Source organism: Culex pipiens, chromosome 1, assembly GCF_016801865.2.
Source record: "Culex pipiens pallens isolate TS chromosome 1, TS_CPP_V2, whole genome shotgun sequence".
NCBI classification, from domain to species: domain Eukaryota; kingdom Metazoa; phylum Arthropoda; class Insecta; order Diptera; family Culicidae; genus Culex; species Culex pipiens.
Genome location: NC_068937.1, coordinates 80,468,923 through 80,484,502, shown reverse-complemented (window position 1 = coordinate 80,484,502; position 15,580 = coordinate 80,468,923). Strand labels below are relative to the sequence as shown.

The 15,580-nt window shown below is 42.8% G+C and overlaps 1 protein-coding gene and 1 long non-coding RNA gene across 4 annotated transcripts; one reads left to right on the top strand and one right to left on the bottom strand.

Moving 5' to 3' along the window:
* Positions 1-3,687: 3,687 nt before the first annotated feature.
* On the top strand, positions 3,688-6,123 carry LOC120427800 (uncharacterized). The gene is made up of 3 exons (XR_005606967.2): positions 3,688-4,259; positions 4,320-4,389; positions 4,443-6,123. It is a non-coding gene; the product is annotated as an uncharacterized LOC120427800 (long non-coding RNA).
* Positions 6,124-6,765: 642 nt separating this feature from the next.
* LOC120427792 (uncharacterized) lies at positions 6,766-15,365 on the bottom strand. Of its 3 annotated transcripts, none has more exons than XR_008211752.1 (5): positions 10,282-10,625; positions 9,577-10,230; positions 9,081-9,517; positions 7,712-9,022; positions 6,766-7,550 (listed from the first exon to the last, which is right to left on the bottom strand). XR_008211752.1 is itself a non-coding variant. In XM_039592716.2 (4 exons), exons 2-4 carry the CDS (start codon positions 13,050-13,052, stop codon positions 7,475-7,477), a joined length of 333 nt encoding a protein of 110 aa, XP_039448650.1. In that variant the 5' UTR covers positions 13,053-13,283; positions 13,348-15,365; the 3' UTR covers positions 6,766-7,474. The 3 variants fall into 3 exon arrangements, 1 of the variants encoding a protein (XP_039448650.1); XR_008211753.1 differs by having other exon boundaries at positions 7,788-9,022; XM_039592716.2 differs by lacking the exons at positions 7,712-9,022; positions 9,081-9,517; positions 9,577-10,230; positions 10,282-10,625 and adding exons at positions 12,729-12,970; positions 13,038-13,283; positions 13,348-15,365.
* Positions 15,366-15,580: the final 215 nt, after the last annotated feature.

Sequence of the window (15,580 nt, the reverse complement as noted above, 5' to 3'; positions counted from 1 at the left end):
CTAAAAGTGGTCCGTTTCGATGAGAAGCATCGATGAACCTCATGAATTAAATTATGCAGACCTCTGCAATTCTTCATGACTTTCCGTATGGTGTAGTGAGTACAACTCAAAATCGGAAGTCATGGGTTCGAACCATTGTCGTGAAACTTTAAATTATGTTATTGGAATGTCAAAATTATGTTCCTAAAACATTCTCAAAAATGTATGTCAATAATGAGAAGGTCGAATTCCCCATTGAACAAACATGCCAATGAATTTGGTTAAGCCACACCCTCAATTTCCCCTGTGTAATAACATCGCACATTCATAATTGAAAGCTTAACCATTTTTTTTTTATTGCCTAACAATTGGCGAAATTTAATAAAGGGCTTTTCAGGTGAGGATGACTCATGATCCACACCTGTACATAAGCTTAATTATTTGTCGCGCAACGCGAGTCGACGGGTAAAATTATTTATGTTTGCGTAAGCGCGCATGGTCAGAACTGTGGTGAGGATCGATAAATGGACAAATTTAATGATTTAAATTTGAGGTCGCTGCACCGGTTACTCGTTGTGTAACCGCAAGAGTGCAGCGGGTCGTCGTTTGGTAATCGGATTGGTCGTTTCGATGAATGCGACCGAGTTCAAGTACGGCAAGTGTCTGCTGTTGAGACGAGCGAGGCCGAAAAATCTGCCAGTGATTGAATCTGCGCCGTTAACCGTCAAGAATCATCATCTGAGTGATTTCGCAGAACACAGCCAGAAGCTGAATCCCGGCAGCGAGGTGCCCTTATGATATCGTACCTGCTCTTTCACCATCTTGCTGGAATATCTTACCCAGATCGCGATCAGACTGATCGCGTTTTTTATTTCCAGAAAAAATAAACCCAGCAAATCATGTTCTGGACTGACACGAACGTTGTTCAACCCGGAATAACGGAAACGGAATCGTAGTCGTACGCGATCGGACGGAGCATCTACTATGAACCTAACGATTTCTTCATCAATCCGACGAAATTGGCCGAGGCGCCGAATGAAGGAATGATAACGAGGTGCAGCCGCTTGACGTGGTCGACAAGAAGGTTGTTTTGGCCAATTGGCCTAAATCAAGTACGACAAGTATCTGCTAGTCAGAAAAGCTTATATGAACCTATGTTGGTGGATTTCCAAATATGACGCATTTTTTTTGCTTGGTATTTCGGTTCATCGTACCAGCGCATCAAGACACGCTCGGCTCGTCAGCTCGGTTTCATGTCTGGCACTCACCCGTGGCATGGACCCAGCGTATGAGCCAAGGTGCTTCACTCGGTACAAGCCGAGGTATGGGCCGTGGTACGCGTCGTGGTATTGAACCGGGTTTGTACCGTTTGGTAGTCGTATCTTGCACCATGATTTTTTTAATGGCAGTTTTTGTAGATTTTGCTCGGTTTGTTCTAGAGGTCGTATCGAGGTCCGATTTGTATGAAACTTTCAACGTTTGTTTGTCTCTTCATGAGATGAACTCATGTCAAGTATGAGCCCTCTACGACAAAAAGAGGTGGTTTAAAACGAGCATTAATTTTTGTGGTCCAAATAACATGAAATTTTTTTAGAATTGCTCGTCTTTTCGTAGAACTTCATCAATTCCAACTCTCTTAGCTGCTTTCGAATGGTCTTTTGAAGCCCTAAAAAATGTGCCATAGAAATCCTGGATTGGTTTGACTTTTTCTCATAGACTACAGCGTCGATATGAGCTTGTTTCTTCTTAAAGGAAGCGGACGCTACTACCTCAAATTTTAGTTGGGATTTAACAAAAAAAAAGTTTTATTGGTAATTTAAATTTATGGGGCACTTGAATTTTGAGAACTCTGGAGCTCGGTATTGGCAAGTTTGGTTTGATAGCCTCGACGTCGGCGGTTGAACTAACAATCCAAAGGTCGTCAGTTCGAATTCTGGGGTGGATGATAGCTTAAGTATAAAAAGTGGCTTGGAATTGCCTCAACAATCAAGTCCTTGTTTCAGATATGAAACTCTCTACCAAACTACAAAACTGAGAATGTTTTTTGAAATCCAAGCAAGCAATATTTTGATTGAATCCAAGCAAACATAGGAATTTAGAACCCATTCTTGTTTTGTTTTGAATTCTAAACACGCTGCGTTTTTGATTTCTTACTCTTATTTTTCTTTTTATTCATTTAAAATGGTTAATTTCGAGTTATTGCTAGTTCAATATGTGCAAACATTTATGCAAATAAATTTGTTTTTGAGTAGTGAAGCGCAAATATATGCAACACGCAAAAAACACTCACTTCAGAAGATTGAATTGCTCCGAACCGTTCAGCGACTGCTTATCCTTTCATACACAAAAAATGTTTCGAGTGGAAAAGTCTGGATGCTGGTAAGTTTTTTTTTCAATAGATTATTTCTTGACACTTATTAATTTTACAAGTTCAAATCTTTCTAACAGGCAAGATCTCAATTCTTTTGGGAAATAGACTGTGCTTCGCTTTCGGATGCCGATTTTAAGACAAACTTTCGAATGAGCCGTAAATCTTTCAAAAAATTATGTAATTTACTTCCACATCTCAAAAAGGAAGATACAGTTATGCGCAAAGCGGTTTCTCTCCCAAAGCGTATCCAGGTTTTTAAGCGAAGATGGCATTCGAATTGTGAACGCCCGAATTGTCAAAATCACGCAGTAGCACCAACATTAGAAAAAAGTATGGCTGTCATGCCATGGCACACTTTTTTCGTAATGTTGGTACCATTGCGTGATTTTGACATTTCGGGCGTTCACCATTCGAACGCCATCTTCGCTTAAAAATCTGGATAGCAATTTCTTTGTATGCTCTTGGTTCTTCTGCTGAATATCGAACGATTGGCAATTTGTTTGGAGTTGGAAAGTCCACAGTTTGTGAAATTTTACTCGATTTCTGTTCTGAAATCTGGGAAAAACTGCGCCCTGTTTATCTGAATGATATACCACTAACGAGAGAATCAATTAAGGAAAAAGTCGATGGATTTGAGCTTTTGGGGTTTCCTCAATGCATTGGGGCAATAGGTGAGCATTTAACAATCTCTGTAAAACTTAATTTTTATTATTATTATTTACTAATATCATCACATTTATTGTAAGGTATGCACTTCGGAAGAAACCGGTCAAGAAAAATTTCAAATGCAGTCCAGAGAGGGTGAAGAAAAGCCCCAAGAAAACGTTTCCTCTCTTTTGTTCTGCCGTTCGTAAAGCTTTTTCTTGACCCCCTTTCTTTTAAAGAGCATACCGGCCCTATAACACAGACATACAGACGTAAATCTCTTTTTTACACCATTAAACAGCAATATAATGGCAGATTTGAATTTAAATGAAGTTCACGTTTGCCGACTTTCGTTTGCTGAAACAAACTAAATCATTATTCCGGTCCAAATCTTCTGCCGACATGGTCTGCGTTGACGGCAAGCAAATCGCCCTACACCACGCGCTATTTTTGTATTTACCACCAGGTTGAGTTGTTTTAGTTATTTATATTTGTTCGATGATTTACGTCTGTTTGCGTGATCGACGTGAACAATGTTTATATTTTCTATTTTTCACTTGAAATCTGATTTCGGCTTTTTTCCCTTTGCGTTTAATTTGAGTAAATGTTGTTTAAATTTTTGTATTTCTAATAGCACGCAGAAAAATGTTTTGTAGAATCAGCCTGTACGAGGTTTGAATCAACAAAATTTTTGTTGAATATAATCAACGCCAATTTTGCGTTGAAACAAACCTTGATTTTCTCAATTCCACAAAAGTCTTTTGTTGCTTTGAAAAATCTGCTTTGACGTTGTAACAGTTGGCCTGTTTGGCAAAATTATTTATTTATTTGTTTCAATGTTAAATGTTATTTATTTACATTTTGCAATAAAATCCGTGTAGTCAAACTCCGCTTGCACTCTTCGGTAAACATCTCTGTAGTATTCACCACGGTAACTCAACCTGTTTTGGACCGATTGCGTTAAGACCCGGAGAGAGACTCTTGAGAGAGATGAGCCGATCTTGAACTACCTCAGTGAGAGAACACCACAGCTAGACCCGAGAATACAGTTGCTAAAAAGGGATGGGGAGTTCGCTACTTCTGTCGCACGCAGTTACCCAGAGAGCATCTCAAGGAATGACGTAATTCCGGTCAAACCGCTTGAGCGTCCGTTGCGACCTTCCCTATTCTGAGGACTCCAGGGCTCGTTCACTTTGTCCCCAGCTATCAACGAGAGTGGAAGTGCGCGTTTTGTACCGCGAGTTTTTGGCTTTTTGTACAAAATGTAATGTAGTATAGTGACGTGTTCCATTTTTTGTTAACTAATTAAATTTCCATTTATTAGTTTCCCGTTAGTTAGTCGTGTGTGCGCTAGTGCTAAATATTGTCTAATTTGTGTGCGAACAGGAGAAAAGGTAATGTGCTCTTTTAGAAACCGTGCATGTGCTCATAGAGTTTCTCCGAACAGCATTCGCCCGTTAGCAACAGCGCTAACCATCCCGCAGCAGCACCAGCCCAGCAGCAGCGCGAACACACGAGCAGCAGAAGCAGCAGAGAAAAACGGAGACGAAGTTCCCCGCGCACCGCACTTCTCGTTGGCGCCGTACGTCACCAGGCGAAGCACGAGGACAAAGAGCGTGAGCGCACGCTAGGCGGCGATCCGTCAACACATCGCCCCGGTGAAGAAGGGAGGGTCCCTGAACCACCACACGAGGACAGCGGAGATCGTTAGTCCCGGCCGGAGTCAACCCTAAGGCCGGAGCTTCCTGTCCGGTTGCGAACGCTGACAGCCGCGGAACCGGGAATCGTTTAAACCGGCCCGAGCCACCCCGTAAGGCCGAGTCCCGCATTCCGATCAGCTGTTCATCAGCTGACGGCCACGTGTCGTCCCTGAGCTGAGCAACCAACCACCAGCAGCAGAGAACAACAGCAGCAACAAGATCATCATTCGGTGAGTCCGTTCTTTTTGCACTTGTGGAAGAAGCACGTCCCTAGCTGACGTAGCACGTTTTTGCCGGCCTAGTGCCGAGGCGGCAGACGCGAGTCCGCCCTTGACGGACGCGCCCAAAGTTTGAGGATCGAACTTTAATCCCACGCGTTTCTACGCCACACGTGGATGACCCCTGAAATCTAAACGCGCGCGCGCGCAATTTCGAAGCAGAAGCCGATTTGGATCAGCTGATTGCTAGCAAGAAGATGGAGAGAGCACAAGAGCACGGTTAGGGAAACAGACAGAATTAAGATCAAACGCACACACGCAAAGTAGGTAGAAGAAAGATATCTTGAAGATGGCCACCAACACTATTGTACAAATATAAGCATGCTAAACCCAAAACGAACAAACGAGAACTCACCTTTCTTTCTGGAGTTATGAATAAAAACCGCTTTAGTTCTTTTTCGGATAAATAAAACGTTCGTTTAATTGTTGTTTAAAACCTACTTGTGGAGTTTCTTTGGTTGATTGAATCTGGAGTTATGTCACTTTTCGTCGTCTTTTTTCGTTCTGTTTTCTGAATGACAGAGCTTGGCGTCGAATGCACTGCCACGATCGAAGCGCTGCCTGGTGGCAGGTGGCGGCACTGCCGATGATGAGCTTTTAGGCATGGGAAGCAACACACTGGAGTAAGTTGTCTGGGAAATTTCTTGTGGTTGGCGTGACGGATTCTCGGTTTCGTTTAGTGGCAGTTCTCGGTGATCTAGCTGGTTCGATCCTGAATCCTCCGATGAGGATCAGTTCAAAATGGGCTCGTCTTTCAAAAGAGTCTCGACCGGGCAAACCAACATGGCGTGCGATCTCCCTTTGGGAGTGGCGCATAAATCTCACGCTCACCAGATCGACTAGCAACGGTTGCATTTTGGCGCCCAACGTAAAATTCGTTGAATTTCGTACTGATTTGGAGTAAAACTAATTAATTTTTGGAGTAAATAATGTTCTTGTGGAGTTACTGTGTTAATTTATTTGCATGGCAAGCGTGAGAGTTTTTTAGAGAATTAATGATAGAAAGTTACACATGCTGTGGTCTAACGAAAAATGAGATAACTAAACGAAAAAAAAAAATGATTTACTGATGATAAATGTTAGGAAAATTAATTTGGAGTTCTGATTATGTGAAAAATGATGATTTGTTTTGGGAAATATTAATTTTGGAGTTCTGATCGAAAAGATTCGAAAAAGAGATCATTTTGGGAAATTATTTCGGATACTGAGTTCATTTAGGCATATTTATTTGGGGAAGTCACTATCGGTGTTATTTATTTATTTATTTTTGATTATTTATTAAAGTATATGTGCTATTTATTAACTGTCCTGATTACGGAGTGCTTGTGGTAGTACTTGATTGCAAGTTTGTTCAGATTCTTTTTGGGAGATTTGTTACAAGAATCAAATTGATACAAAATGAAATAACTAGATAGATAATCAAAAAAAAAAATCAAATCTTTACTGATTTCTACATTGAACAAAACAAACGATTTACACATCGGATTGATGATTTCTTGAGATTTTGATAGGTAAATATCAAATTAGGATTCAAAACTTTCTCACAAAAGTCACGTTTCTGATCACGATTCACCGATCTTGAGCTGTTAGTGAAATTTAATTTCGAGTTTAGACCAAGATGCTACATATGATAAATGTTCAGGCCCAGTCAAGATTAACGCAAATTACACGATCGAGCATGACTTCGACTTCATTCTGACGTAAGCGACATCGATTGAATTAGCCTTTCAGAGAAAATAAAATCGGAATTTACCACGCGCCTTAAGGGTTACGATCTGCGTACTAAAACAGTTGAATGTCAGCCTAATCTGAGAATAGAAGAAATGATTTAGTAGATCTGACTAGGGAAGTTTGCGCTCATTAGGGGTTGTTGCTGTGAGTAAAGCTTATCCTCTCGAACAGAAGACAGAGCGAGTCCACGATGCGAGTTGGGACGATGACCTACTACACCAAGAACCCGGAGCTAACGCGTTGATGGGGAGTCCCCGCTAGAACCTGCAGTCGTTCTAGATCAATGGGAAAACGTAAAGCGCGAGTCTGTGAATGAGGATGCTCAGACGATGACCGTGAATAAGACTCAGAAGTCGAAAGACAATGTTGAGCAAACCCGAGTAAATCGAGCTGGCAACAACAACCGTCTAAAGGAACGCAAACGACTTTCGAACGAACTAGCATTCAGTCAGAGAAAAGAAGATGAGACATTGACAAAGAAGTGGTAGGAAAGGTGAAAACACGGGGGAAAATCCCTTACAACGAGCGAAGGCGCTAATCACCTAGGCCCATTATCTGGTTTCTTTCAATTGGTGTTAGTAAACCTACCCAAATTCACAAAATTTGTCCTAAATTAGTTCTTTATTGATCCATCCAACAAAAAAAGATTATTAAATTCTTCCTGTAGTTTCCGTCGTAGTTTATGGACGTCCCCACACAAAACGATCAAAATTCCCAGCTGGTTCTTCAAAGTAGATCGTTTGGCCGCTTCTCGGCAACAGAATGTCGGCTTATCCGCCTCCCGGTAACCGATCCCAGTATTTGTTGTTATTTGATTTCATCTCGTAGTTTGACCCGCAAAATCCGCTGAAAATTGAAGGGAAACAGTAATTAATTAGGAAACTTCCTCTGAATGAGCGTAAGCAGCTCGGTCGACTAACACCGCGGTTAGATTCGATCAGTTTCAGTTAGGATTTGCAATTTAGGATTTTTCAAATTTAGGATTCTCGAGCTATGTACCCTCTAACCTTAGAGAGGCAACCAAGCATAAATTATGCTCCAAAACACTTCTTAGGCATCAACAACTACAACTACATGCCACACCTGTCCAGCTTCAGATGAGAGTATCGATGATTCATGAGCTTTTGCGGACGAAATCGAAAGACAAACTCCCCTAGCCAACATGAAGATCTACACTGAAGATCAGAATTACACCAAAAAGCGTTGAATCCAACCATTTTCGCACAAGACCACGCTTGAACCATCGCGCCGTGTAAACAGGCCGGAACACATTTGCTGGATTCTGGCCAAAAAAGCATCCAATGTGTAACTTTTGATTTGGCGGTAGCCGCCTGGTGGCAAAAATGGGAAGCTATCGAATAGCGGGAATATTGTGCTGCCACCTATCGGTGAATAGATAAGCCCAATTTTCTTCGATTTACTTGAAAAACAATTCAATTTCAAATTCGCGATCAAAAGCTCAAAAATTCCGACAGGTGGCGCAAAGCATCGAAGAATGACGATTCAAATTTTCGCTGTTCGGTTACATAGGAATGCAAACTTAAAATTGAATTTACAGCTCATAGAACAACTTTTGAGAAAAAATTCAAGTAGTACGATTGTTAACTCTTTGCCCTCTATAAATTAACGCAATAAAAAAAAGTTTGAAAAAAAAAAATTTTGAAAAAATAATATTGTTTAAAATGATAGAGCATCAAAAGTTAACAAAGTATCAGCTCGAATTTTTGCTCAAAAGTTGTTCTCAACGCTGGAATTTAACAAAACAGAATTCGCATACATAACCTCAAAGGGCGGAAATTTCAATCGACATTCTTCGCTCTGTTCTGCCACTCAACACTAGGTGTCGCCTGTCGTTTGGCTTTTGAACGGCAATTATTTATTTATTTATTACGAAAATGTAACCTACTTAAATACTAGTAATTTTAATATCTCACTTTAATCCTAGCAGAACAAATCTGACTTATGGTACGAACTATCGAAAAACTGTTATAACCGACTAATGAACATTTTGGGGTACCGGATGCTGCGATGTGCACATGCATTTGGGGCGTTGGCTGTTCAAACTACCGGTTTCGCTCACCCATGTCGTCCCAGGACATCCTGCAGCTTCCAGTCAGCTGGAAGTGGGCTCCAGCAGCACCAAAACTCTAGCGAAATCCAAATTCAGGAGCGGCGCATCGAGTTCGATCTGCTTCATAGTAACAATTTATCCACCGAGCAGTACCCAAAGCATCGCGCAGCTCAAGCGAAAGGTGCCTACTGAGCTGGTAGGTCATCAGCAACAGGTCGTAGTACACCGGTCTCGGTCGTGGTCGCCACTGTTGGATGGAGAAAGTCAACAGCTGGCTTGGTTTTGTGCATATAAGTGATACTCACAGTGTGTAATTTACGCGTACTCTTCCCCCGGGCCGTTTGCACCCTACAGGTTGGCAAGATCCTCCTCGTCCAAGGACAGCGCTGGATCGCCGGCAGTCTTATAAATGTGGTTAAAATCGCTCGGTACTGGAGAAACACTTCCAACATCACACCACTGCCGTGGAGTTCAGCGCCGGCGGCGATCACACTGGGATCCACCGTGCCACGTCCTCCGATCAACGAACCAACGCCCCCCCGCCGGATGATACTTGTAGTGATAGCTTTAGCTGGCGTCGGCTAGCACCGATCCGTCCCGGCCCACAGAACTGCTGCCGCCAACCGCCGCTGACCCGGTCGACGTCCCGCCACGATCCTTCTGGAACCGGACCCACAGGCCGCCGGCCATCGCCTCGTGATGCGACGAGTACTGGTTCGAGTTGATTGGTTCTAACGCAGGACTGAAAGAAACAAGAGCGTTACAATCTGCAGCGATTGCCGACCGGACACGGGAACCAACCGTTACGCCTTCGTTGCGTTCGAAGCTAAATCGGCCAGCATCTGGCCGGCAATGTCTTGCGCCTGGTACCGCTTCTCGTACACTTCGATGCTGAGGTGCAGTAGTTCAAGATGGCCGACTCCTCTCTTGGGGGTTGGACTTCCTCGCGCTGCTCTTCCTTGTACAACTTTTACATCGCACAGACTCGACCGGCTGGGTTTGTCCGTCATTCCGAATGGATTTCTGTTGAATGTTCCTGTGGGTCTATCTTCAAGAATACAACGTAGATTTCGATGGCTAGTGAAAATGTTTGTCTAAATCTAGTATTTCCAGAAGAAAGAACGCAAATTTATCTAAATCCTGCTCGGTGAGAGCAATTTAGATTTCCGCGAAATCCGCGAAATTCGCGAAAATCGCGAAGATTTAACCACCCTGAGCTTCGCATGTTCGGTAAAGGACTAGCAGCAGTTTGGGGGTCGATGGCTGGAGCGACGCGTTTTTGAACCGCAACGGACTTCCGACAGTGATGTAACGCCGCGCTTCGTAGGCAATGTTTTGCTGTACCCACCGCTCGACGACTGGCGGGTCTCATTCCTTTGGTAGTGCTGCTGCTGCTGCTCGTTGTCATGCTCCGTCTTGATCCGGTTGCTTGGCAATCTTCGGAATGCTTCGTTCCTGTGAAAGACATCTTTCAAAAACCATCTCAATGACCCCAAATGGACTCACAATTTTTGCTTGCGGGCGGCCGGATTAACCCGCACAATCGACTCGAACTAGATTTCATCCTCCCGATGGAACAGTAGCTGTTCGGATCAGGCACGGCCGTTGCCGGCTCCAACTGGTACCTGCGACGACTGTTCCGGTGGCGTCGGTGGCAGGTTTTAACTTATGGGTCACCGGATCACCACGCGTAGGAACTGGCACTGGGCCGCTCAGCATGGAAGCGATGCTCATTTTCGACGTTTCCGGTAGCACTTTCAGGAGATTCTAACCTAAAAACAAACTTCATCAGAATCAAACGCAAATCCAAAAATATGTTAATAAACGCTTACCTACCGGATACTACACAGCTTCAGGATGTTCTAGACTGGGGGGTGAGTTGACCATCGCGGAGACACGGGTCGAGTCGGTCCCGATACCAACCGGGATTAAAGGAACTTCGCGGTAGTGGTGCTAGAGATGCTTCTATCACAAGGGCGGCCAATTCTAAAACTGAATCGGCTGAAATTTGAGCAGCTCGTTTGCAACTCTCTCTGCACATAAACTGAAAAGTAAGAATTGTTAGGATCATTGAACAACTATTTCAAAATATAAGAAATTACCTGAACTTTGCAAACACAAGAGCAAACCGCATGTTTTTTTTCACTCTTCTCCTCACGTCAAATTGCAAGACTGGTGGCGATACCACACGGCAACTTTGGCGAAGCTAGCGAAAGAATAGTTTACACACTGGATGGATTTTTGATCAAAAACCATCGCGATGTGTAAAAGCCACACATCGATTTCAAAACAACGCGGTTGACACATCCAATGTGTAGCTATGACACATTTTGGGCGTAATTTTTATCTTCAGTGCAGACAAAAATTAGATTTAGGATAGGAATAGGATCAAGGATGGGAGCAAATACCCTACCTGATGTAAATAAAGCTTGTTAATTGTTAGTCGCGCCTAATCTTATAAAAACTATTGTTAGTATTCTTCTTGATCTTCATCATGTTTATGTTGAGTCCCACGAAGTGATGTTGTCGTAGCATGGTCGATGATGTATGTTGTCTTCAGTTCTGTCGTCTGGAGCATATTTTTCGGGAACTTGAGATGAGTAGAAGAGTCGTCAGCATGAATCAGCATCGCGCAGCATAAATTCCGTCGTGATTAGTAAGTTAGGTTAGAATTCGTCGCAGCGTCCAATTAGAATCGCAGTTGATGACGTCACAGCAAATTCATCCATCCGCAACATATTTTTGGTTTGTAGTTTCAGCCTTCCGCAACAAATTTTTCCATCCTGTAGTAGATTTTGGCCTTCAGCACTTGGTTTTCAGTTCAGTAGCATAAAATTTGTCCAGCCTTCAGCATAATCAATAAATTTCCGCCAGCCTTCAGCACTCGAGTTTTTTTCCCACGACGCAGCTCCTGCAAAAGAAAACACAAAGCACATCAATTTTTGGATTTTTTAGGGAAAGTTAATACTCCCCCCGTAAATGAGCAGCAAGTAAAAACGTTTCTGGTAGTTTCAGGCACTTTTCACTACTTTTTGGACACATTTAGAGCACATTCTGGTAAAAATCACACCGCGAGTAAAATTACGGACAGCCACGTTTGTTTACGTTTTCGTTTGACGTCCTCGGCGAAGCTTTTTGACGAAGCTTTTGGTTTGACAGTTCCAGTTAGTTAGGTAGAGTGATTTTTTTTCAGTGTTTATTTGGGAGAACCCTTGTGGCGAATTTCAGTTGTCTTGTTGAATTTCGGGTGACCAGAGTCGATTCTGGGGTGGAAATTCATTACGAAAACGAAACTATTGGCACTACGCCCCCCGGGGCATGGCCTTCCTCTAACGTGGGATTTCTGCTCCAGTGCCTCTGACGAGACAGGAGAAACCGGGACCGACATTTTACTTCACCATCCGATAGAAGCTCAGTGGATAAGGCGGGAATCGAACCCGCGTCTCATAGCATCATCGGGATCGGCAGCCGAAGCCGCTACCCCTGCGCCACGAGACCCACTCAATACAGATATTTTAATTAGGCTGCGTTCTGTTAGAGTGAAGGACAATTTGCCTGAAGTAAAGCTTTGGGGTGCACAGAAAAAAATATTTCTGTAAATTTACATTACTTATCATGTACCAAAAGGTATCATGATAAATGATGTATATTTACATCGAATTAGTTGGAAATTTACATGACCTTCATTGTAAATGCGCAAACCAAAAATCTTTCAAAATCGTGTAAATTTCCAATAAATCTAATGTAAACTTACACGAATAAAAAATTTTTTTGCTCCATTGAATCTAGAATTCGTTGAATGTTTTGAATTCTAGATTCAATGGAGCACTTGATAAATTAATCAGCCCTTTAAAAAGAATTAAGTTTCATTAAGAAGAACCTGAGACATTGCAAAATCCCTAAACATCACTTTGACCCAACGTCGCCTCCACAGACAGTACTCTTCTACTTACGGATTTTCTTGAAAGGTCATCGGCTGACCACAGTTGAACCAGTCAGATTTTCCGCTTCTACCGCTAATGGCCACAGCTCCTAAAAATGACGCTGCCGCGACTGAATTGATTCCGGCACCGTCAATGCTTGCCGCTAACTGTCCTCGATAAGCACATAATTTTCCGAGGTTCGCTTTGGTAATCAGCTTGCAGAGCTCGGACGTCCCGGAAACGACCGCGTCTTTGAATGGTCTCTGGGTGTTCTGCAAAATAAACAATAAGCAACTCCAGTTCGGCAGACAAATGAGCCTGCCACAGCTCGGAACCTACCAGCATCGATGTCATATCCTCTTACGGGCGTAACCTGGGTATCATAAAACGCCATCGAATCACTCATCGTCAGCTGGAGTTGCATGAACGAAACCGATGGAGCAACTTGAGCAGGTGCCAATTGGACGTGATGGACCAAACGATATGATGATTGCTGCACCGTAACCGAGGATGAGGATTTGCGGTAGTTTGTTCCAGATGCGAACCATTACACGGTCTCCGGCGTGGTTCATCCATTTTTATGGGCTGAAGAAGAGGGAATATTGTTATTAATAGGGAGAAAATTCAATTCCAGATTGTACTCACTTACCTGAAAAGCCATTCAAAAACACCGCAAACCTTGAACCGCTGTCAACACGACCCAATCAACGAAAGGAATCAAACAAGAAAATGAAGGTCAAAACAAAATAAACCGTTGCACGGTTTAACAGAATCATGCATAATTTAACCAAATTTCGTTATCCAAGACACCAACCGTACTACTGAAGTACACGTTTATCTATGCGTACCCAGTAAATTAAGAGTTTAAATGTAGTTTAAGACCAACTTATCCATAACGTGTATTTTTTAGCAGTTTTTTTTTGTTGATTATTCTGCTTAGTGCAATGACGGTATTGATTAAGGATAAAAACTGTCAAATTGGCCTTGCAAAGTATTTTGTGTTTGGTATTGTTTAACAATATTGTGAAATTATCAATTATAATAAGAACAGTTCTTTTGAATAGCTAATTTAAAACAAAAGTTTACTTAAAAAGATGTTACCCGGACAGCCCTGGAAAAAAAAATAACTCCATGGTGCCTCGCCGCCACTGCTCCTTGGAATAGAATAGCCCTCGGCCCCCACGTACAGCAATTCCCACTCTCCGGTCAAGTTCCGCGCACCAAACGCCGATGCAGGCTGGTTACAGGAAGTTAATCTACGTCGAGGTCTGAGTCAAATCTCAGCATGGATTTTGTTGCTTCCAAGTCTACAGCAGCGTATCGCAAGTGTTTAGTCTGTCCCCCGGTCAACATGTTAGTTCCGGAACCATTTTATGGGTCGTTTTATGTGCTGGAGAATCGGTTGCCGTATTGATGGAGATGATCAGGTAAAATCAGGTGAAAGTGACACATTCATGTTGGAAAGTAACGACACCACTTAAGCGCCTTCACGTCGATCTTGCTCCTGCTTGAAACATAACCCGCAATACCTGACCGAATCTTAGAAAAAATTTACCAGATCGTGGGTGACGATCGCAAGCGCTTCCTCACGATTAAGGATGCGCGAACCGAGTGTTCCGCTGATCGCAAGCTCGTCGAAAGCTGTTTTGCTGGTACGACAGTGATGGTTTTCTTCTACGCCGGACATCCGGAAAGATCTTCTGAACCTTTCCAGTCGAGTGCTTCGAGAACAGTCCGGATAAGGTACTGGCCACTGATAGCAAACGCACCGCGCATGTATTTCAGGGTGTCATTGTGACGCACATCCTATTGGCCACGTAACCTATCACGACGAAGGCGGAAGCCCGATTATCCGCCAGGACCGCTCCGTCAACAGCTCTTTGGAGGACCAGCCCAACCGGTGGCCGACGTGATTTTTTCAAACTTTTGTCTGCCACTGCACTGCTGCGGGAACAAAAACGACAAAAACTATAATTTTCAAAAAGAAAAGCAGCGATAAAAAAATTTCGATGCAAACATAAACAAACGAATTGACATCTCGTTTCTAATATTTCTTATACACCACGACGAGACGCAAGCTACGAAACGCGTTGCATACTGAAAAGCGAATAAATTTGATTTAATGTTACTAAAAATCGAGAACTTTCTTTAAAAACACATCAATTAGCAAAAACGAAACTATTGGCACTACGCCCCCCGGGGCATGGCCTTCCTCTAACGTGGGATTTCTGCTCCAGCGCCTCTGACGAGACAGGAGAAACCGGGACCGACGTTTTACTTCACCATCCGATAGAAGCTCAGTGGATAAGGCGGGAATCGAACCCGCGTCTCATAGCATCATCGGGATCGATTAGCCTTGCGACCAAATAACATAATGGAAACAAATACTTTCAGCTGTCACTTCTAAACGAACTGCAGCAATGGAAATTTACACGTTCTTTTTTCAGATATATGAACAAATTTTTACATTAGCCCCTATATTACATTGTTTACATGTTTCCAGTTCGGTCAGTTCTTCAAAAAGCTGGAATGTTTACATGCGATTTACCAATTCCATCAAAATAAAATTTACATGACTGCCAATTACATTGTATTTGGTCATTTACATCATATTTATTTTTTACATTAAGCACTTTTACATTGAAAACGTGGTTTACATGTCGTGTAATCTTACATATTTTTTTCTGTGTGGGCCTAAACTCTGCAGAACAGATGATTTCGGTGAATTAGGACGAAGTTTCATTTGCTCAACGTAATGATTGGGGTAGATTCTGTGTCTTAACACTCCTCCGTCCAAGGCATATTTCACTTACACGGACGACCAAGCCTCCGAAACAGTTGCTTCGCTAAATTCAACTCGCTCGCATTTGGCTCCATTTCAA